At 33.6% G+C, this 25,548-nt stretch overlaps 1 protein-coding gene across 3 annotated transcripts in view; it reads left to right on the top strand.

Moving 5' to 3' along the window:
- LOC145688450 (uncharacterized) overlaps positions 1–25,281 on the top strand; it is a 63,613-nt gene extending 38,332 nt beyond the window's left edge. For 2 of the 3 annotated variants that reach the window (XM_081762710.1, XM_081762690.1), the window contains exons 2-3: positions 17,507–17,797; positions 23,890–25,281. In XM_081762710.1, the coding sequence (XP_081618836.1) occupies positions 17,507–17,797; positions 23,890–24,096 (498 nt within the window). In that variant the 3' untranslated portion in view covers positions 24,097–25,281. Of the gene's footprint in view, positions 1–5,884; positions 6,092–17,506; positions 17,798–23,889 lie in introns of those variants that run through there. The other variant, XM_081762700.1, reaches the window with a different exon arrangement.
- Positions 25,282–25,548: the final 267 nt, after the last annotated feature.

Consider the following 25,548-nt stretch of genomic DNA (forward strand, 5'->3'; position numbering starts at 1 on the left):
TAAACAGCCTCTCTAAAAGTGATTGTGCAAGTACCTGAGGTTCTGAAAGATGGATATTTGGATAGTTCGCATACGTAGTTTCTCAGTAATGTCTTAACCCGACTACAATCGGTCCTATAGTAGTGAAACTATGGACCTTTAATGTTCATTTTTTTCACGTTTCCGACACCCTATAACTACGCAATTATGTACTTCCGACCACAGGTTCTTACGATTTTTTTCTTATTTTCATGTGATGAATTTATTCTCAAATTATTGTGACAAATTTTTGAAATACTCTGTAATTTTGATAGAACAGAGACGGCTCTTGAGGAAAGACCCACTGGGGAAAAAAATAATATATTATAGATTCAAACTAAGAGAAGAAAATTTAAAATATGTTCTAAATTTAAAATATGATCTAATTCTTGTATACTGCATATGTAGCTTGTGTGGTCCATTAATTGTTGATTTTTAACGATCTGATTTCTCTCAAAACCCACCACCATTGGCGTGAATAGAATATTTTGCTCGATAAAGTTATGGGGATCACCAAGTTATGGCCCTTTAGTTCTGAAAATTGGAAAAACCTTTTAGAAGACCTTGTTATAATAATGTTTGTATTACCTTCTGAGCCCCCTTTCCCCGCCCATATTGTCATCTCTTCCAATTCTTTAGTAGTTCTTTCTCACTCTCCTTCATGGGCGTCTCTGGCGGGGGAGACGAGGGAGACGCGTCCCCCCAATATTTTGGAGTACAAAATATTCAATATTTTATTCTAATTTAATTTATTTACTAACGACAGAACAACATATAAGTAATAATTATTTTATTTATTTGCAACATAATAAGTAACAGAGTTCCTGATATACCCCAGAGGGTCCATGAAGGTAAGCAGAAAGGTAACACATGGAATCAAAGATAATAAACAGTTTGGGCTAGGTAGTACCATTTAAATCAGTTTCTTTGATGTCCCCCCCAAATTTTACATGCCAGAGACGCCAGTGCTCTACTTCTATGATCTTTCGCATGGGATTCCTTCTAGATTGATTTCGTTCATTGATGCTTTTATTTCCATTTTCCCCTCTATTTGTTAAAAAAACACAAGTTTACTGTATGTATTACATCAGAAATCTGTTTTAAATTATATATTTGATATGTTCTGTTGGCATTAAATTACTACTTACAAATCTATTCTACAAAGTAATTATGAAAACTCATAATTTTTCTATTACAGTTTTACACACAATTTACTCGTGCAATACGGAGCGAAAGTGAGTATATTTGTAAACGTAACTACGTCCTTCTCAATTTACTCGTACATTTTATAGGATCATAAAATAAATTTATATGGAAAACCATATTATAATTTAATATTGTAACATGTTAAACATTAGTCATGGGTTAATATCTAACCATTGTTATATTTAAACTAAATTGTAAAATCTTTTAATTTTCAATTTTATGGTAAATCGCTGTTGTTTACTGGTGTTGTATCATAATGCCTTTCCTAGCAAAGAAACAGAAATACACACATATAATATTTTTATACACAAAACTTTTTTTTAACTGAGAAAGCAAACAGTGACATGTAAACGTGGCTGAATCGAAGAAATATAACTATCTTTCCCTAAGACTCAAAATTAATAATAATAATAATAATAATAATAATAATAATAATATTAATAATAATAATAATAATAATAATAATAATAATAATAATAATAATAATAATAATAATAAACAGAAGAGGAGCGAGTCAACGATACGTGAACAGAGGTCTCGTATACGGACTTGAGGGACAGCAATAACAGATTAATTTTGTAGTAGAAATATCACATTTATCAAATACAACATCTCAAAGATGAGTAGTAAGTACAAATTTTTATTCACTGAGTTACAATACGTTAAAAAAAACTACATCTCTTACATAAAAAGTCAAAATTTATGTTAGTTCCCTTATTGAAGTTTCCGTGGTTTACAACAATCACAATATAAAAAGTAAGATGGAAAATTTTCTAAAGGCGTATCGAATAGAGTGCTATGTTTATGGCACAGGGTGCCGTGTCATGGGACCCCAAGCATCCAAAAAATTTAGTTGGATAGTATGTAATCATTGAAAGGACTGACGAAGTTGCCACTATTGAATTCTGGATTCGCTTTTATTCAGATAAAACTCAGTTAAAATAACCGGCATTCACTCATAATTTTCAAAACAGATGAAGAAAAATTGTATTTTAAACCTTGAAATGTATAGTTGAGCCTAACGGAAATACCGATTTACTGGTAGACAAGACCGGTCAGTTGGCAATCTAACTAACAACAAACAGCTTAACATTGACAAATAATAATAATAATAATAATAATAATAATAATAATAATAATAATAATAATAATAATAATAATAATAATAATAATAATAATAATAATAATAATAATAAAACTCTTATCATACATATAAACTAGATAATAAAAATGTATTTCATCAAGAATGATAATTACTTGAAACAATACACCTAATAAAATAAATTGTTAAAATGTTTAGTGAAGTTATTCAAATGAAAAACGTATGTAGCCCAATTTGAGAGGCATCTGTACTATCACAATGGTTCATCGACTTTTAGGCTACTCGTACATCTAGTCACCAAGGTCATAAAAAAAAAATCGGTGTATGAACATAGTAGACACGACATAAATGTGTCGAATGCAAATGCCATTACAAGGGTTTTGTGTTAAATGAACTTATTATTTTTGTCCGGTAAAAGGCTTTGGGGGTGACCAGCATGGCTCGTTGGGGGTAGGGTAGTTGGCCTCCCTGGTTCCCCGCTAGTTCTGCTAATGGTTACCACCGGATGAAAGTGATACAGTTTATTTATGTAGACAAAACTAAAAAGTAATACTCCTACGCTAGAATGTGTAATATACATTAATCAATCAAATGAAACTTTTACAGCATGAAATACTATAAAGGTAACCAAGAAAGTTCTGTCGCTTTTTGTGAAGGTCTGTGTTCAATTGACTCTTACACCGTGAGTTGAATGCGAATGGAGATAGAGCGAAGGTCAGTTGTTGGTGTAAGTATATCCAACATAATACCTGATTGTGTCACTTCATTTGCACCGTGAATGTCCCTAAGGACAGAGTAAAAATAGGACCTCCACGGACTCTCATAAGAGTGTGTATTCTGTACAAATTCGAACTGGGGTCAAACACCGCTGCAGCGGGGTGGAAGACATGCGAGGCCTTTGGTGAGTGTGTTGTGACTACGCGGACAGTGCAGTGGTGGTTTAACAAGTTTAAGGACGAGGATGAAACACTCGAGGAAGCACCGCGTGCCGGAAGACCAATACATGTACAAAATGAAGATCTTCAGGCAGAAATTGAGGCGAACAGTGAGTGTCCAAACATGTGATTCACTGGGATTACAATTCAGTGTGAGTGAAGAAACCATTCGGCAGCACCTTCATCACTTTGGAAATGGGAAGCACTACAAGTTGGGTCAATGGGTCCCACATGATTTGACTCCGGGCCAGAAGGCAACGCGAGCAGACGAATTGGTCCTAGGAGCGACAGTCCTATTAGCGACAGGAACTGTTACCTGTCCTAGGAGCGACCGATTCATTTCCATTGAGATGATGGAAGATGATATGATTCCCTCTCATAAGATATATTTGCATCTGGCGTTATTAGCTTCCGAACAACCTTGCTATGAAACATGTTCGTACCAGTAATACTGTTCGTCAAATATATTTTCCCTCTACTGTGAGTGCAAATAAAACTTATCTTAATTTTGAGTTAGATTTGACATAAAACATATCAAATAACTTAACGAGACAGGTATATTTCCATGAAAAGTAATGTATGTAATTAATTATTGAAAATCCAATTGTAATAGCCCCTTTCTTCAAAAGCTCTGCTTTCTGTACATAATTTAATTTAAAATTAATTATACACTAAGCAAAGCAATATATTTTATTTTGGAAAACTTTAACGCGTAACAATTTTGCCAACTATCTACTTTTTAGATTTCCTAAGACGTTATGAGTAAATTGAGAAAAACGTTACAATAATAGAAGGCAGCTTTTGAGATCCCTTACATCTGACTGGCTACTCCCAACCAATCCCACCAATTACAATGCAGTGCACTCTAAACAATCCAAAAGGTAAACAAACTCTTTAAATTACCTTTCCCCTTGTTGTAAGGTAGAAAAACGTAAACTAATTGCTTAATTAGCCTTCCTCCCCTTGTTTTGACTTAGAAAAATATACACAAAAGCTTGTCGTATAGCAATCTGATATGATCCCTTATAGCTTGATGAGCGGCTGGAAGAAATGAGATCTCTAGAAACGTAAATTTTTCATAGTACTTTTGTTAGGTTCTAAATATTATCGTTAAACAAGTTAAAGAAGATGGAACCTTATATTTTTCCATTATCTTAGTATGAACGAATCAGTGACTCATAGCCTAGTTAAAAGATCGAATCGGTCGCTCATGGGACAGTTGACAGTTCTTGTCGCACATAAGACTGTCGCAAGTAGGACGACACCGAGCAGACACCTGTGTTTCTTTACTGCCTCGTGTGAGGAAGGAGCCATTTCTGGATAGTTGACATGTAATGAGAAGTGGGTCCTGTACAAAGCTCCACCGCGCCGTCATCATTGGTTAGCATCCCATGAACCGGTTCCAAAACAGCCGAAACCAGCACTGCACCAGAAGAAGGTCCTTCTGTGTCTTTGGTGGACTGCTCACGGCATCGTGCATCGGAAACTGCTACCAGCTGGTCAGAGCACCAATGCATCTGTGTACTGTCAACAGTTGAGTTGTGTTCAAGAAAAACTTAAAACTCTGAATCTCAAAGGGGTCCTCCTGTTACAGGACAACGCTAAGCCCCACGTGGCTTGGATGACCCGAGACCCTTCTACGCCTTGGATGGGAAACAGCATTGCACCGTTCGATTATCACCTGCTCAATTCCTTGGACAATCACCTTTAGAGGACGCCAGTTCAAATCCCTAGTAGAGGTGCATAATACACTTGATACCTTCTTCGCTTCACGGCCCACCAAGTTCTACCACAATGGCATCCATAGCCTTCCAGAACGTTGGCAGAAGGTCGTCGATTCTGGTAAGGACTATTTTTGATCTTAAATGTACATCTTAGGTGATATATCGATGTTCGAAGGTGGTGGGTGAAAAAGCGACAGAACTTCCTTGGTTACCTTTATATAAACTCACAAAAAGACAAAGTAAAAATCGTCACTTCTTCGAAATAGCTTGGATATTTTAAAACATTAAAATGCATCTTGATAATATATTGATTTTACGTAAACTGAATGTGTCATTGATGTCAGCAATATATTCTTATGTAAAGCGTTCTATGTGACCTTCTATTTTGATTTGGATACAAGTTCTATAGTTTTGTTTTATCAAATTAGCTATTTAAAGAAAGAAAGAAAAACAAGTTTCTTTAACATTGGTGTCTAACTTCATCAGCGTATTAGATTCCAATTATGTGTTAAACATGTTTCACTTCTTTTGTGAGTGGAAGTAGCTGTGAATAATTTTTCCACTGTTTGCATTGTCTTGTCTCCTTCCGACACACTTGCAAGCCACTTACGTGCATGCTATGGCGATAGGTTCCTCTAATGTCGCGTGATAAGAGGAAAATCCTGATTCTTTAGAAAAGACGGCTAGAATTACGTATATCTTCGAGGTCCAAGGGTACTGCAGTTATCTACCATCTATTAAAACAAAACTCTAACCTAAACTTGTTTGTTTCAACTTTAGAGTTGCTGTTATCAATAAGTTTGGCGCTCTTTTATCTAGCGAACCGAGAACAAATAGTAAAAAAAAAAAAAAAAAAAAAAAAAGCATTTCCTTGGAATCGAATAACAAAAATATATTTTATTCACTCAGTTTGTTCGTATCCTGAAGAGCAGACGGTTTGTTGAAGTAGAAGCTCGTACTAAAAACAAAGGCGACTCCGTTAGTGGAAGGTTATTTCCATCGAATTTATCCAATGTTGAATTCTTTGTTTTACCGTTCAACTAAACAGTGTATTCATCATTTTAAGAACTTAGGAAGGATTTGCCAAAATGATGCCAAAATCGCAGGTAGGATTTTATTCAATGTTACAAGTTTTGGGCATAAGACTTATCACCTTAATCTGATTAAAACAAAACTCATTGTTATTTTTACTTCGTACGTTTCAATTCTTTGTCGTCTCTGATGTAAGAAAGAAAAACAAGTTTCTTTAACATTAGTGTCTAAATTCATCAGCGTATTAGATTCCAATTATGTGTTAAACATGTTTCATTTCTTTTGTGAGTGGAAATAGTTGTGAATAATTTTTCCACTGTTTGCATTGTATCTGTCTGCTTCCGCCACACTTGCAAGCCACATGTAATAATGTCTAATCCAAAGTATTTGGGAAATACCAATGATCTGATTAGATATTCGTAAGCGATATTTGTTGTAGAACTAGTATTGACCACGAGACGAGAGTCGAGATAAGAACTACATTTTCAAATTCGAGACGAGACTCGAAACATTATAATTCTCGTCTCGTTTTTCAAGATGATACGAAAAATTTCTCGAGTCTCGTGGATAACCCAATTTCAGCCAAGTCTTAGATCTCAAACACTATTTACGTGTTATAACACTATTTAGTGTTATAATATAAAACTATAAATTGATAAAGTGTCTGCACAAACTAATGAAAAGTATTAATCAACTTTCTAAGGTATACAAAGCATTACATAATATGCTCCAATAATAAATATATGGCTTAAACCTTTCGAGGACTTCTCGTGACGCGGAAGGAGATCCTGATAACTTCTAGATGGAATTAAGGGAAAAAATCAGGACATAAATTTTTACGTAAATTTACAAAATGAGACGAGGTGGAAAAAGCTTTCCGAGAATCGAGACGAGAAAACGTTATTTCTCGACTCGTCTCGTAGACAATATTACATAGAACTTTCAGTCGAAATCTGTACAATAATTACGTATAAAGAAATTGGCCGAAATCATATGTCCAGAACCATAAGTTAGATACTTTATAAAGTTCGAATGTGTACTTGGGAGCCGTGGTGGCTCAGTGGTAGAGTGCTCACCTCTGGCGCACAAGGTCCTTGGTTTGATTCCAGCTAGCACCAAGTGAGTTTTGTGGTGGACAAACACCGTGTGCGTGGGTTTTCTCCCACTTTCTTCATTCCACTGCTTCATTCATAAATGGGGAGTTTTAAAATTTGGAGAATACATCTCTGTAGAACATAAGAAGTTCTGAAATTTGTAGAACATACTAAGTACTAAAATTTAGAAGAAGACGCATCCTAGAACCTAAGAAGTACTAAACTTTGGAGAACATAGCGTCCAGAACATAAACACAGAGAATAATTCCCTCTTACCTTGATTTCTCCTAATGTGTTTGGACAACCCTTAGGAGCAAAGTCCTGCCTGGTTTCTTCGATATAAATCTCCCTAATTTCACTAGCGCGTTTCTAAATATGGACATTGGTATCACACGTGAGTCAAACTCTTAATGTACGCCAAAAACCATTGAGGATAGTGGCCAGTACGTTTGGAGAAATTATCTAAAATGTGTGTCTTCAAGCGCACAATTCCATAATTATACATACATAACTTATATTTCATTTAAATGTTTTAAATGTACACATAGAATCAAAATTCCAAACTGGAATGGGTTTTATTTATATATAAAATGAGAAAGTTTCTTCTTCTGGGAATGCGATCGTTCCGATCGCCTCCTTGAATCCACCCTTTACTTTATATAGATTTGGACCGTAAACAAGGTGACCAGACGTCCCGTTTTAGCCGGGACAGTCCCTTCTCTCTAACCGTTGTCCCGTTTTTTCTGATTCTCGAACGGGACGCCTAAATGTCCCGTTTTTAAGTAAAAATGACCTAGGTGTCCCGTAATTATTATTCAAAATATAAATAGTAAATGGAAATTCTGCTCTCTTCCGTACCAACACTCGTTGCCAAGGTTGAGCCGTGTCTAGAACTTCTGAATTTTCAAATGGGAATTGAGTATTCGTGGTTCAAGTGGGAATTCTGAGTGTTCAACTAGTTAAAAGAATTGTTGGGTAGAACTTGCAATCGGGAACCGTTATTTGTTGTGTGGTACACGTTAAGTTAGAAACGGTGTGTTATCACTCTTATTTGTGTATTTTGTAAATTGAGAACACCGCTGAGTCCCAAAATGCAATCTGAAAGTGAGATATCCCCCTTCCCCGTAACCGATTCGTATGCGTCCCGTTTTCGCAAGTGAAAATTCTGGTCACATTGACCGTAAATCAAGTTACCTTTTTTTCCCTTTACATTCGTATTAAATTAATTGTTTTGTGATAATACATGACGGTGATATTAGTATTCATAGTTTGATTTATAACAATGTCACATTAGTTTATGCGTAATTAAATTATACATTGTATCACATTGATTAACACATAACTTTTCCACTGTCATGAGCAGATACGTAAGAAAATAATAAATTACAATTATAATTGTATCATTATTTTGTCTTGTTTTTGTAAATAGTAAGAAATTGTTGTTAATATGATACATTAAAAATTACTTGCAATCTAATGTCTTTCATCCATCGTACAGTGAAACAATGTTTAGAATTTTCTGGAAATCTCCATAACATCTCTTGAATTTTTATTTCGCATTTGAAATATTTGTGTATTAAGTTATTAAAGAGCTTTTAAGGGTATTAATGTGTTCATTGTGAAATTCCAAACAGTAAAATTACAACATAAAGTGTAAAGTTTCAAAATCCATCTCACATACATCTGATGCACTAACAGACCTCTCTGTTAAAAGATTTGGCATACTTCAAATTCTATCATTATAATTGCAACTTTAAAATTGTATAGTTATGCTTAAAAAAAAATAATAAATAATTCCGATAGTCTCTGCTCTTATTCGAAGAAAATGTAACAAATAAAGGCACATGACATTAGTTTTGAACTACTTCTTGCCAGGTATGTCATTGCAGTATGTCATCTACAGATGCGAATAAAAAAGTTCGAATTAATAGCATGTTGAAGTTTTCTCGAACATTACTGTACATACTTTTAAAATGAACAAGAATAATATGTTCTTCTAAAAATAATAATGGAGTGAATTAGCTTAAAATTTCCCTATAATCTTCTGTAGAAAAGGAAAATTCGATTATATCAGAGTGGTGTACTGTGAGAAAAACCATGCAAAATACTTTAAATATACTATGAATGGAATTAATTTGTAGCCTTATGTTCCTTCTCCAACCATTGTACTCAATAGTTTGTTTTACAAAATTGATTTTCTTCGTGCCCTGGGTTTAACATTATATTCTATGTTCTGACACTATAACTAGAAATGGTTCTTGCCTCGTAATTAGAAAATTCTACATTCGAATCCCATAGATTTTTCGAGAGTTTTTCTTCAGTCCTATAAAGCAAATGATAAGGTAGTACCGTTACATATATACTGTAGTATGCTGGCCGAGGAAATCATTTCCTCTTTCAATATTAATGTTTTTTATATGAAATGTCGCATTAGCACCTTTTGTCCTAAACTTTGTTAATAAATAAGTAAATAGCTCTGAGAAAAATGGTTAAAAGCTAAGCTTCCAAGGCTTCCACCGTAGCCCCATCAAATGGTGGATACACTGTGATGATAACATTCTCTTGCTGTCATCTTTCTGAGCCGTGAGGTCGGATCAGTATCTGAGTCTTTTTTTGCCATGACCAATAAACAAAGTGGATATTATCACATAGTGTCAAAAGGTCAGCTGAGATAAAATAGAAATGTACGTGCTAAATATCTCAATGAATCCCACAGTTTTCAACAGGAAATTTCTGGATTTATCTGTGAATATTAAAGATGTAATATTTAAACGGAAAATAAGTGACCAGATGACCTCATCTTCAACATCCTTGACTTTTCATAAGCGAACGCACACAGTGCGTGGTATGCCTGTTTTCCTTCGTGTGTGAAACATATTCTTTTTCTATTCTTAGAGTATGATAGTAGAGTATCTTTTCCGATTTATTTTCCGCAGGACCAATCACGATTATTTATACCATATTAGGATTTGCATGAAGATACAAGGAAATCTGGTCATTAGAATGTGATTCTACTTTTTCCTTTCTTTCTAATTTACAACTATATACGATTCTCTACATACCACTGTTTCCTTGTTGCATTACATTTGGTGACTAATTGTTCGCAACGCATAACAGAATATTTCTGCGCTTTGAGTAAACAGTAGAAGTCGGTTGCAAAAATGTCAAAATTTTTATGAAGAAATGAAACATTTCAGTTGTATGTCCCACGATTATGCCGGCTACGCTAAAGGAGACGGTGATGATGAGAAATGAATGCAATGGTGAAATGAAGAAAGTGGGAGAAAACGAGAGAACCCCGAGAAAACCCATGAACACGGTGTTTATCCACCACAAAATCCACTTGGTGCAAGCTGGGATCGAACGAGGGACCCCATACACCAGATTTTTATGATATCGTTTTATTGCATTTTTATTTGAAGCCCTTAAAATTGTAACTGTAGGCCACACGAAGTGAATTAATCCAAAATTTGAATTTACTCTGGAAAATTCTACCTAAATAAATGGCTAAATATGCTCTCTGTCTCCAGTCAGTCCCATTTCTTTTATTTCCGGGACCGTGGTGGCTCAGTGGTAGAGCGTTCACTTTTTCGTACATGGGGTCCTTGGTTCGATCCCAACTCACGCCAAGTGCGCTTTGTGGTGGACAAACACCGTGTACGTGTTTTTTCTCAGGATTCTCCCGTTTCTTCCCACTTTCTTCATTCCACCATTTCATTCATCTCTCATCATCCCCGTCTCCTATTGCCTAGCCGGCATAATTATAGGGCGTAGAATTTAAAGATTTCATTTCATTTTTTCTTTTATTTCTAACGTGACTTTATTTTTCAATGTTAATCCAACTTCAACTAGGCAACTAGTAATATCTAAAGGAAATTAAATACAACAACAACAACAATAATAATAATAATAATAATAATAATAATAATAATAATAATAATAATAATAATAATAATAATAATAATAATAATAATAATAATAAATAGGATAGTGTTTAACTAAGTAAATGTATGTGCTATCTACTTCAAACTTATATAGGAATCATCGAGAGAGTCAATTGCTTGTTACACTTTTTTTTCTTTTGATATTAATTTCAACAGTTTAAAAGTTAATTTTATACCTCACGGTAACGCCAGCTAACCTCTGGCAACATTACTAATATTTCTGCTAATTTAGTAGCCTAAACGTACTACAGAAAATAACGGAAGGGAAACTAATTAATGAAATTCACATAATAAATCTGTAGAAAAATAAGAAACTGTCAAGAAATACAGTACTGTCAAGAAATACAGTACTGTCAAGAAATACAGTATTATGTGCAAAACATCATATGAAAACGAGGACAATGCTTTGCTGAAAGACGTTATCTTTTTGTTGTCCCCGTGTAAGTGGTAAGATTGGAAGAAGATTTCTGCTGAAGAAACGAATACTCTTGAAGGCTAAAACAACATGGATAAACCGTTGTTACAACTAAAATAACCTTGGCAAACTGAACCGCTGGGAATATTTGTGTGCTAATAAACTTTTCTTTTTAGTTTATGAGATAGTATCTATGTAACTCTCAAATAAGATGTCCCATTGACAGAGAGCCAGAAAAATGAAAAAGCTTACCAAGGGTTCATAATATCAACACTCACAACACGTACAAAAGATGCACCATATATATATATATATATATATATATATATATATATATATATATATATATATATATATATATATATATATATATATATATATATGTTTGTGTGTGTGTGAAGGCCGGCCCTAGGCTTTTTGCCACCCGCAACGAAAGAAAGGGAAAGTGCACTTGCACTCAGAAAGGCCTAAATACTACATATGCAATCTCATTGTGTCTCTTTAAATAATAATATTTTACGTTAGCGAAAAATAAAGCTAACACACATGCAGAGGGAAGAGTAATTCTTTTTATATAATTTAATATCGAGTTTCAATCTCAATCAGTTTTCAATTCCAGTGCAACTAGCTCTTCTATCTTTATTTTTTTATTTTCCTACAATATCTGTTAATTATTTTTAAAACTACAAACTTGTTTCTACCTTCTATGATAAGGAACGTGTTTGTGACAAAGGTAATACTAGTTTTCATATGAAAACTGTGATAACTAATTAAATGAATCAGGTATTCGCTACTTTTCGAGAATTCTTGTATTTGAAAACAATCAAGCAATTCATGGATTTGTTTGACCATTTGCTTTAGCACTGTCCATGTGACCTTAAACTAATATGACCTAAATATGATTTATGAATGTAGTATTCAGATAAAAGATCAGCTTAGTAAATTTAACTACCATCATCATGAAGTATGTTTCCAACAAGAAATATTTACTTTAAATTATGTAGTTATGACAGATTTTGTCGCCCCGTACAAATGCACGCGTTGCACCTATGGTAGAGCTGGCTGTATATATATAGGGTGTTAATGAACTATACCGACAAACTGCAAAAGGTGATTCCTCACATCAAAATAAGAGAAAAAGTTCAAATGGACCTATGGCGAAAAGTGCATAGTTTCAGAGCTAGGGCTGTCCGAAATCGCGAAACAGCTAAATTTCAATAGGCCCTATTTCGAATTCCAAAAACTGTGGATAGTGGTTCTTATCAGTGTAAAGGAAGCCACATATAGACAATCCAAAAGTGCATATTTCATCCATTGTTAATAGGTGTAGAGGGTATTCCCTATAAGCTGTAATTCTTAGATATGTTTTCAATAGAGTTTTCAGATATACTCTGATTTCAAGAAGGATCCAAAGTAGGCAGGAGGTGAATCCTGACTACAATGGACATCCAACGCTTCGGAAGGAAGCACAAGTGTTAGGAACCGGCAGCTCCATGTTTCTTTGTGCTCGGAATAACATGTGATGACATGTATTTTGTCAAGTGTCATAATATGTTTTTTCTCACCATGTGTTTTTCCGGGTACGAGATATCGTGCTGCTGACGATCCTTAACACTTCCGATATCGCGCCAACGGATTCCGTGTTCACTGCAATCAAGGCTTATCGTTTGCCTATTTTAGACCAATCATAAAGTCAGAGCATATCTCAAAATTCGGCTGATGGCATGTTTGAGAATTTCACCCTGCAAAGAATAATCTGTAGATCCATTGAACATTAATGAAATATGCATTTTTGGATTGCGTGTGCGTGACTTCCTTTACGCTGATAAGGACTTGAAATTTGACTTTTTCGCGAGTTTGAACCAGGGGCGGACCCAGGACGGACTTCTGGGGGAGCGGTGGGTTGTAATACTGCTACTTAGAGCTAGTTTTAAGAGCGTCAAAAAATAATCTGTATATTTTATTTATATATAAAATAATATGTTTCCTCTTCTGGGGGGGCACTCGCCCCGATCGCCCCCCTGGATCCGCCCCTGGTTTGAACAGACCCAGCTCTGAAACTATGGACTTTTCGCCATAGATCTATATGAACTTTTTCTCTTATTTTGATGTGAGGAATTCCCTCTTAAAGTTTGTCGGTATAGTTTATTAACACCCTGTATATATATATATATATATATATATATATATATATATATATATATATATATATATATATATATATATATATATATATATATATATATATATATATATATATATATATATATATATATATATGCGACATATTGATGCGCACTTGTGTACTGTATGTTAAGCAATAACAGAAAATAATTCTCTCTTTGATTTTTCAAGAGGAGCATTATAGGTTTTTATGCACAATTGAATCCAGTTAAATAATTAGATGTTTGGTATGTCACAACAATTTCCGGTTTAAGGAAAGTCGTTCTTTCCTTCTTTATGTATTTTTTCTCTTCCTGGAATAATTTTATATCACTCACAAATTTTCACTTTCTTCATTAGAGTGTGAAAAAGCAAGTTACAAGAATTTTAATACATAAAAATTAAGTTTATATATCTCTGCATATACTTTTCTCTCCATACTGTCAATGCAAAACTACAAGACATTGTGGTGTGCGACATGTTCCCTACGCAAACATTGAGTTTTACCATAACATTATCCATGGTAAACTGCCTCATCCTTGTAGTATACTTAAGTTACTTCCTGCTTATAAATAGATATTTTTGCCTGTTTTCGCATCTGAAAACACATAAATCCTTTTAGCTCTTTAGAATGTTTGCAAGTGAAATGTTGTCACAGCAAAAGTCTGTTTACGGCGTGAGCACATTTTCGTGTTTATTTTACGAAACAAAATGTTTTTTTTTTTTTTTTATCATAGCAAAAGTTTCTTTGATAATAGAAAACGGTACAACTAAATTAAATTGATGTGACCTATATTTCAGTATGAATGCTGTATTAATAATAAAATGTAAGTAATTTGCTAATCATATCATATTAAACATATGATTCATTCTCAGTATATTTTATACAAAGAAACTGAATTGATTTAACCATACTTATCATCAGAGGCGACTCATGAGGGAAATCACACTGGTAAAAATTAAAATTTTATCGTTTAAGGATAAGGGAATTAAAGTTATCTAATGTATTAATTATTGCATACAACAATTAGTTTATCAAAAAAGAAAACACTTTAATATTTACCAGTGTGAATTCCCTCACGAGTCGCATCTGCTCATAATCATAATTATTCTATAATCACTAGCATTTCACTGATTGAATGTTGAGAAATGTTCATGCGTTACGCTTCTCAGCCAGCTCGATAGTTTTGGCATAAAAGTAATAAGTCTCTATATCGTCCATTAAAACAAGTCTCTCATCTAATCACTTTTTATCTTCCGTAATATTTTCTACCAGGTACCTTAAATATGAGTTTGTAAGGGAAAATAATTCCCAGATTAATGTCTTCTAATTTTTTTAGCAACTTCTAATATTGTTCTGTTATCTCACCACGATTTCCTCCACTTCCTCATTTTTCTCTTGTTCTTTCGTCATTATTCTCTACCTCTGGTGCGAGGAGTCCGTACTTCAACTCCACACTGAGAAAAAGAATTGTAGGTGGCGTACTTGAAAATGTAGGTTACATGCGTGATTCCTGTAGTTTTGGATTTAACGTACAACAGACATGCATGTTTTATAATACTTTCCGTATAAGTGTTCCATCTATACGTACTTTCCGTATGAAACAATATAAGCCGTCAGGATCTCACATACAAATGGACGTATATAACATATAGCTGAGGAATGTAACATAAGTATACGCATGTGATATACGGAAAACTGTTAGATGTCAGACATCCTGCAACAGCATGATGCAACAGCTAAGGGCAGTGCGTGTGCGGCATACGGATAAAGTATGCTCTGTACTGATTTCTGTAGTAAGCAAGATGATCCGGACATTTGTACAATATACCGCTGTCCGAAGAACGTATTTTTCTCAGTGCAGGCCATCTGAGTTTGTGGTGGATAACTTCGTGCCTGTCAATTACTGTTTTCTAAGAGACAACAAGAGTTGAAGCTTTCTTATCTTGGACGTAAATCTGATGTCTCGTCTCATAAATTGTATCTGTTTCTATTGGGAAAGCTTTTCTCTGTGTCATATCCCATCACGAAAATTGGAGCATCCAGAGCACAAGGGAATCAAGTCCAAATGCCAAGATACTTAAAATTTGTTCGATGTGCTTAAGTACATGAAAAATTTAAGAATTACGTAGTTACAATATCTGAACATGCATTTGTTTTTACACTCTAAAAGGAGCATCAGATAGGAATCTTAAAGATGAAATGGAATGAAATCTTTAAGTTTTACGTCCCACGTTTATGCCGATTAGGCTAAAGGAGACGGTGATGATGAGAAATGAATGAAATGGTGGATTGAAGAAATTGGGGAGAAACGGGAGAATCCCAAGAAAACCCACGAGCATGCTGTTTGTCCAGCACAAGGTCTACACGGCGCGAGCTGGAATCGAACCAGGGACCCTAAGCACCGTAAGTGAACGCTCTACCACTGAGTCACCGCGCCCCCTATCTTAAAGATGAAATATTTACACAATGACCAAAAAATGGACTTGATTCATTTTGCAGTGAACGCACCAATTATTTCGTCTTGCCTTGTAGGCAACCCTATCTGTGGGTTTTCTTAGGCTTCTCCAGTTTCTTTCACATGCTCATACCACCAATTCTTTTCATTATCATTTCCTTTCATTAATCCTCAAATCTTGTAACTGTGATTTAACTTAACAATGATTCAAACGTGTCCTCAAATCTTGCAACCTTGATTTAACTTAACAATGGTTAAACCGTGTTCTCAAATCTTGCAACTGTGATTTAACTTATGATTCAACCGTGTCCTCAAATCTTGCAACTGTGATTTAACTCATTTCCCAACGCCAAACAATGATGGAATTTGCAGAGCGATGTAAGCCGGGCGACAATACAATACTCTACTGTTACCTGTATATATTTCTGTATGTTTGCTCCATTATACCTATCTGTTATTAATAATTTTCTCTCCTAATTATATATCCTATTTAGTTATGCAACCAAAATGGTGTGGAGTTGACATGTACGGTATAACATCCAGGGAATCTTCCTAAATTAACGTTTCAGATGGCAAAAGTCGATAGACTTTAAGAACTGATTGAATGTGAAAACCTAACAAAAAAGTAAACATAATAAACAATAAACTTAAACATAATAAAAATATATTTAATATGGCTACAAAGTAGAAAATAAAGTAAAATAATTTAAAAAAAAATAAGGAACAAAATTAAACAAATCGTGCTTTAAAAAAATAAAGCATAGCCTAATTATATTTTCAAGAAAATTACTTCTAAAAAATCAATTTGTGCATGTCTGTAAAAGGAAAAGCATTGGGGAGCGCTCTCATATTAAGTTAATTTATAAGTAAGTTCTTCAGTACGCATATAATGTTATATGAAAATACACCTTAATTTATATCAATAATAAAAAAAGAATATTATAATGGTAACATTATATTATATTATTGCATCAGATTTGAAGAATTTATCAAGTGATTGTATGCGAGGGCGCTCCTCATGTTTTTCTTTTTTACTTATGCATAAGTAAATAGAAGTTTTTTAAAGTAATTTTTAGAAACCATTTTCTACTTTTAAGTATGATTTGTTTTATTTCGTTATTTTTTGAAAATATTTTTTTTTATTTTATTTATAATTGGAGCACTAGCGTACGCAGAATTTCATCAAAGGGAGTGCAATCTCCAAAGTTAATATCGTTTCAGGATTTTTGATTACGTATCTTCATATGGTATCTTCATTATTTTATTCACATTACCTTGCTTAAGGGGATTAAAACTCTTAAATCCCCCCTTGTATACGTCACAACTTGAGTATAACATTGTCCAATATTATTCAATAGTTTATCTATGTGCGAATATTTCATAACTAATATAAGCTTATTTTGTTATTTTGCAGATGGCCCATCGATCTCAAATGCTGTTCCGACAGCCCGTCGTAGACCTTGTTGTCGTGATGTTAGCAGTGCCAGTGCTTGTAGTCCTTGGTTTGATGTTGGAAAGCAACCTCGCTGACATGTGGAAGGGAGACTCTGAAGCCAGATGGAAAGTTCTTGGTCTGGGCTTAGCATTACTTTTCATCTCTTTGCTTGCCTGCTGTTATGTTATACATCGATTGGGCATCTGCATTTGGCGACTCAACAACCAAGACGATCTACTGTCTTCAGGACGACGCCCCAATTCAGGACAGGTAGATAGGATTACTTACTAAGAAAAAAACAGTACTGATGCTTGTATTAATTCATTTTAAAGTGTACAGTCAGTCAGACAGTACAGTCAGTGTACTTTAGGCCATTCGCTAAACTCCTGAAAAGTTCTTTTGAATTTTGGTAAATAACTGAAGACAATGAAGAATATTAAAGCGTACAGAGTAGGCCAAGTACTTTGCCTTTCTTACGGGGCAGATTTTGGTGTACAGTATATGACGCCATAATTGTTAGACACTCAATTTTATACATTACTTCGCACGGGGAGAATACGTTTCATTTTGGACGTAAAGTACTTAATGGGGGACGAATTTTGATTTAAATGGCATCGGAAGTGTCACTGTTCATCTCATCATATATATATATATATATATATATATATATATATATATATATATATATATATATAGGGTGTTTTAAAACAACACCGACAACATTTGGGAGGTGATTTGATTCCTGACACCAAGATAAGACAAAAAATATAGACCAACCAGAGTGCCTAGGAGTTATAGGCTGCAGAAAACATGAAAAAATGAAATTTAAAGGTCCAAAGCTTCAAAACTACGGGACACAACGTAGTCGGATCGAGACTTCTCTTAGGAACTAGTATGTGCCCTATCCAAATATCCAAGTTTCAGAATCCTGCAGTACTTCCACAACAATTTTTGTAGAGATAGTTGGTGAGTACTTCAAATTATATGCCCGTAGCCAAACTTCCTCTATAAAAATCGTCGCATGAGTACCTTAGGATTCTGAAACATGTATTTTTGGATAGCGTACATATTAGTTCCTAAGAAGTCTTGACCTGAGTACGATAGGTCCGATAGTTTTGGAGCTATAGAACTTTAAAGTTCACTTTTTCATGGTTTCGGCAGCCTATAACTCCGAAAGGAAGCATTTGTGCACCCAGGTTGGTCTATACATTTTGTCTTATTTTAATGTCAGGAATCGCCTCCCAAACGTTGTCGGTGTTATTTTGAAACACCCTGTAAATATACCTCCCTTCCCCCTCCGCTACGTTGTACCATCAAAGTGTAATGATAACATCACTCCCAGGCCCGAACCACATCTATGTTGAAAATTTGATCAAGATCGGTCAGGTGTTCAAGAGTTATTAAGTCACATAGTGACTCATTTTTATATATATAGATAGAAAGTCTTGAAAACAATTATGGCTTCATGTAATAATGTTTTGTAGGCAGTATCTAGTTTACTTTTCACATTTTTTAAAAATTTTCTTTACTGTCTTTAAGTTATTCACTAAAATTCAAAAAATTTTAGGTGACCTTAGTAGAAACCCTTAATCTTGGATATATAATATGAAACAGTATCTTATTGAGTTGTCTGAGTTTCGAAAGAAGGTATTTTCAAGTTTATAGTTGATCAGAGTAGTTACCATGATTTGAAGTTTTCAACTATTGAATTTAAATATGATTCCTGGTCTAAATATGAAAGGAGTAATTATTTTATTCTTAAAACGATAATCATGCCTGTTGTGCTGTAAGTTTGTGAAACATGATCGCTTACTCTGAGGGAAGAACACAAACTGAAAAGTATTTGAGAATAAAATTCTGTGACGAATATTAGGACCCAAGGAAAACGGGAATGGGGAAACTTCATAACGAGGAACTATATCATTTATACAGCTTACTAAACATTGTTAGGATCATCAAGTCTAGCAGTCTCAGATTGGCAGGTCATGTAGCCAGAATGGAAGCAAGTAGAACACTTTCAAAGTTTTAATTGGAAATCTAATCGGAAAATGACCATTGAAGGACCTAGGCGCAGATGGGAGGATAATATTAAGATGGATGTCGCAGAAATAGGAATACAAAGTAGAAATTGGATTCAGTTGGCTAAGGACAGAACTCAATGGAGAGCTTTTGTGAACGTGGCATTGAACCTAAGGGTTCCATAGGCCAATAGAGTTGTTTATTTTATTCTTCTTATACCTCTTGATAAGGAATCTAAGAAAGCTACAGCGTACATTTTGTTTTAAAGTCAGGAATATATATTTATTTGAGATAACATGTTAAATTGTAGGACCATGTCTCATATAGCATCGATATTGGTAAAAAACAAAACATTTTAAATGATTACGCTAGAAAATAATTCAAATCTAGCTACATTAAATTTAGCTCTATTGGAAGGAATGTTTTGAAGTATTGGCTCAAAACCATTCATATTTATCTTAAAAACATATGATTTTTTCCCCCACAACTTGAAAGAATCTCTTCGAACTGACTTATAATTACATCATTCTGTAAGACGGGCTAGTTTCTTCGGAATTAAAGGCAGTCAATATAAAGGGATTCCCTAATACTTGTTTATATTTAATTTACTGTAATGGATAATTTACTTGCAAAGGTTTCAGTTCAGTTTCACACAAAACATTTTGCATCTAAACTTTACAATAAAATATAATCAGATTAACGTTATAACAAAGAAACTTTTTTTTTAATAAAGTATTCTTATACTTCTACACGATAAGTGAATAATGATTTCAGTAAACGACGAGGCTGTTTCTTTCCATATACCCCTTTGTTCCCTTTGTCATCGTCAAGTTTATACGACAGGTTAAATCTGCAACGAATATTTCATGCATTACCGTCAATAAAACATTTAAGGATAATGCTTTTACGTCTTTTGTGTGCAAAAATTATTATGAAGAGCATAACTTAATATACTGTAAATGAAATGTAAACTGTTTACTAGGCTTTAGTATTCAAATCGTAGTTTGAACACCCAAGAACTAATATTCAAAGCAAATGCTTACGCCATAAGAGCACGGGGTATGTTGATAACTTGCTACGAAACAGAAGTTTAAAATACAGAAGAAATATTGCTTAAGTTTAACTGAAGTAGCAAACACAATATACCTTTTTTATTTCCCGTGTCGTAACACACACACACACACACACACACACACACACATATATATATATATATATATATATATATATATATATATATATATATATATATATATATATATATAACGGAACATAGAAGATTGAACTTTCAGTAACCTAGTGAAAAAAAATATTAAACAAAATGTAACGGTCCACAAATCTTATTATATTAAAACTTAATGTATACATGCAGTTATTAGCGATGTGAAAATTCTCAAACGTACAGGGAAGTTACTCATGAAAACAGAACACTTTTTTTTTCTGTTCACAGATTATAAAAGCTTCCTTATGATAAATCATAAACAAAAGACAGACGATTACATTAAAAGATAAAACAGTATTACATCATTTTACTAATAAATGTATAGGCCTATGTTTAATTTACGTTAGAAAAAGACTAGTTTAATTATACTCAAAGCTAATAATAAAAACAATATAGTAATTTCAGAATAAAATGTAGTTAAAATTAAGGTGTTCAGATTTTCGAAATAATAGTTCTTATTAATTTCCTCATATTTTTTCGAATATTTATTATTCAAGAATTATTTTAACAGTCGCTCATTATTTGTTTAAACAATTATTCGTTAATTGAACCATTATTTTCTTTAACTGTTCAAAAAATATGTTGAGGGCCGAAATTCGTCTGCCACCTTTCTTCTTCATCATCCATTACTTTAATCAGTTTATTACAGTGGCTGCAAGACAACAGCTGATATGTCACATTTAACCAAAAATCATTTGTATATCAATTGGTTCCGAATGTTGTTCCCATCTTGACACAATATGTGATGTATCAACGTTATTTTTCTCTTAAAGTTGTCAACAAAATTTATGGATAATTTTAAGACTATTTGACAGAATTCTGCCTCAAGATACGGAACCAATTGCTGTACAAGTAATTTTGTCTAAATATGACATATCAGCTTTTATATTAAGTATTACTGTAGCAGAACTTAATGATATAGGTAACTGGGACCTAAGTCTGCACCTGATCTTATAAAATCTTAATTGAAGTTAAGAAAGAAAGAAAGAATATGTTTTTCGAATATATGGATATATAAATACAGAAATTTTCAAAGCACTACTAAAGGAGATTGGAAAGATTCGACCCCAATGTTGCTACCATTATTTTGTTAACTTATTTATCTTATACAACGCTATTTTTATTCATTCATTTATTTATTTTAACTTCCTGAGAGTAACTTCCCCTTAACTATAGGGCATAATTACCCCATTTAAACAGTATATAGAACAAAGTAAGAGAATATAATATTGCTGTTTCGTGTTTTTGCTTCGTATTCTGCGTGTTGTTTCGAAAATGCGTATAACATCCTCATTCATAGATAATAGCTTGACGAGAAAAGTGTTAAATGTGGGAGTTAATGGCCAATTCTGCTTTCTTAAGAAGCGAAAGAAAACTATACAGTCTTTAAAATGAAAGCTTTTAGCATATGGTGTCAAAAGTCACTATCCATGACGAGTGAATGTTTCTTTATTATTATTATTAGCAACACAATATTTCTCATTCTCCCTACCTTTCTTTGGCATAATAAAAAGTCATGACAGTATCCAACGCACACATACTCAGAGACATACTATGTCGTTGACTTGGAATTCACTGTAAAAGTAGTTAGACATTTGACTGATAATGTTTGTGCGAATTTATATTCTCTCTGACTCATAAAGAGAAAAAGACCTTTTCAAGTTCACAGCAGCCTGTGATTTATCTGGAAAATGGTAGTCAGTCTTATTGGACAATGCACTACTGTATACAAAATAAAAACGTTGTCTCCATGTAGAAATGTTTCCAGGTATTCAATTGTGTTTCTACTTTTTTTTTTCTATATGACAACGATATTTAATGTTTTCTATCCTACACAGTCAGAGTCACAGGACATGTTCTTGTGTTCTGCTTTCCGTCACAGAATGTATACATACGTATGTATATCTACATACATACACTAGAATTGTGGGTGCAGTCGGTTCACAGAATATAACATGTGCAAGATTCATAAAACGCCATTGCGTAAGCATTTTTATGTCCGTACTAAATGTCTCTCTTTTTTAAAAATTCAACTTAAAAGAATGCTGAAACATAAAGTCACTAAGATGGTTTGTCGTGTACATTTGCATAAATTGTAAAATGTGACAGTTCCTGTTTCGGGTTTTAGACAACTGATCTTACAGAAGGAGAAAGCTTGACAACAATATGTAATAAAATAGCACAAAGGTAATCAGTTTTGATAAAATGTAGAGCATCTGTACACTGTCTTTTGAGGACGCTAGTTGTCATGAAATAGCCTGCGTACACAAATATTGACAAAATAAATATCCCCTGTTTGTTCATTGGAATACATATTAATAGACAATTGAAGATTAAAATAACCAAGATGATCGCTGAAATATTATTTTCGAAGCTTTGTTATTGAATGAAATGTTCTTACACCGTTGTAGAAGCTTAATACAAATTTTGCACCAACCTGCAAAGAGAAAAAAATCGTAATTTTATCATTGGTGCAAGGTGATTCTACGTTCCACCTTTTTGCCCTCGTTTCCAAATTAACTTCAACCCCATCCTTGTGATTTCAAATAATTTAGCTGCCTAGGATTCTCGAAATTGTTGTCGACATTTAGACAATGATACTCGAAAGAATATATTTAAATAAATATATTTTCAATGACTTGTGCTTGTACTTGAACATATTGAAAGAAAAATACATTTTCCAATAGTATAATACACTCCGTGCTGTAACACTTTACACCTACCAGGGGTGTAGAAACAAAGAAGTGCAAGGGTATATTGCACTTCCGAAATTTTAATGGAGTATTGTGTGTACTCAATCTTGTCTCTTATAATTATTAAAATTATTTTCCAAGGATTAACTTTTCTCAAGTATAATAAATACAAAATAAGACTTAAATACAAAAGACGCTTAGAGTGTCATAGTTGGTTGATGGATTTGGAAGTTCAACGTTTCTTTATGTACGTACCGTAGTCAAGAAAAGTGTTGCCTTCATCTGTGGGCCACATCGACCCAACCTTTTACTATATTATTATTATTATTATTATTATTACTAATTTGAGAACCTGTACACTTTCTGTATAAATGCGCCTACTTTAGAATGAATTTTTAGTTTAAGAGTTTTGCATTTTTATTTTTCAGGGCTCAACATGTGTGGGAAGTCAACTTCATCTGATGGCCAGCGCTGAACTTCCACCCAGTTATGACGCTGTTGTTGCTCACGACCTTCCCCCACCGTACAGTTCTATTGATCTCTATACCAATAAACGCCCTGGTGACAAAGAAACACATATTGTGACCATCTACCAGTCTCAAAGTGGCCAAACAAGTAATAGTAGCAATAGTTGAGAAACTCTTCAGTAGCTGCTGTTGAAACGGACGAAGACATGCTTTATTTGGGAGGCAACATACATTGTGTGAAATGCATCACCGTTTTTTTTAATCTTCTTTATTATAACTCCCTTCTGAATTATGTCGTAACTTTTTTGTTTTACTAGCTTTTGTATATGTATAAGCAGTTGTATATGAAAGTCTAGTTAAGAAGAGAGTGCTTATTAACGTGCAATGTGAGAACAGTTACGTCTTTACGTCAGAACATGAATTAGTATATGGCTGAGGATTCCTTATCACCGAAGATGCGAGTAATAGAATGAATTGCGGCGTGGATGCGCTGATATTCTTTTAAAGATAAGCAAGGGCTGTGCAAGAGTTAGTTACCATTAACTGTGGAAGAACATCAAGAATCCTGATCAGTGAATGATTTTTGGCAAAGCCTCATTTTCCTTCCGTGATAGGTGCCTGTGAATATAAGGCAATATTTTACTAACAAAAGGAAAGAAAGTACTGGTTTCTCCGCACTTGGTATGTAAAAGTCACTGCAAACTTCAATAACAATAGTACAAGTGTAATAAAGATTTAAATAAAATATATTGAAGTTTTTACGCTAAAGGAATTATTCCTATAGTGTAGTACATCTTAATAGCATCTTCAATGATGCTTGATAGACGGACAAATTGTTATTGATTGTTTAACAATATTGTTATGGTCTTGTAAAAATGGAAGTTCTGTCTGTTGGGACACATGCCAAAATGTGACCATCGTACAGTACTTTACAAGTTCTGTGATATAATTTTGGCTATTGCGCTCACACGTTACATAGGAAACATATGTGCAATCTTGTAACATTCGTTTTGTATTAGTGAAGCAGAAGATGCAGTGTCTATATCATTGGCTAGTTTTAACATACTATAGACATACATATTTTACTTCGAATAAGAGATTCTTAGTACAGTTTACTGTTTAATGTAATTACATATTTTTTATTATAAGAAGATTTATATTTGAATCTGTAATATAATTTCAGTACAATTTGTATTTTTGAATTGTTACCAAGTCGTTAATGGAAGTAAACACATATGTATTCAGTCTTTGCTCGATACTGCATATTAAAACATTAAGTTTTATAAGTCTTCGAATACTATAAACGAATTTTGTATATTCGTTATCTAGTAATATATTATGAACAGTAACTGTTATTTTAAAAAAATAAACGTACGCTTTATATTACCGCGTGTCATAACACTGTGAAATGTTTACTAGCAGTTGATTGAAACGTATCTATTTTATTTCAGTGTCACAGAATAATCGAATAAAGGTAAAGTTATTCTTGTAATATAATATATAAGAAACAAAATTGAGATGCCAGGAGCATTTTCTAGTTTAAGTAATACCTATATTGATTCAAATAATAGTGTAGAATATTCAGTACAGTAAAGATTAATTTGAATCTGGAGCTGGGCT

The sequence above is a fragment of the Thermobia domestica genome, chromosome 1 (genome assembly GCF_964235325.1).
Source record: "Thermobia domestica chromosome 1, izTheDome1.hap1.1, whole genome shotgun sequence".
NCBI lineage: Eukaryota > Metazoa > Arthropoda > Insecta > Zygentoma > Lepismatidae > Thermobia > Thermobia domestica.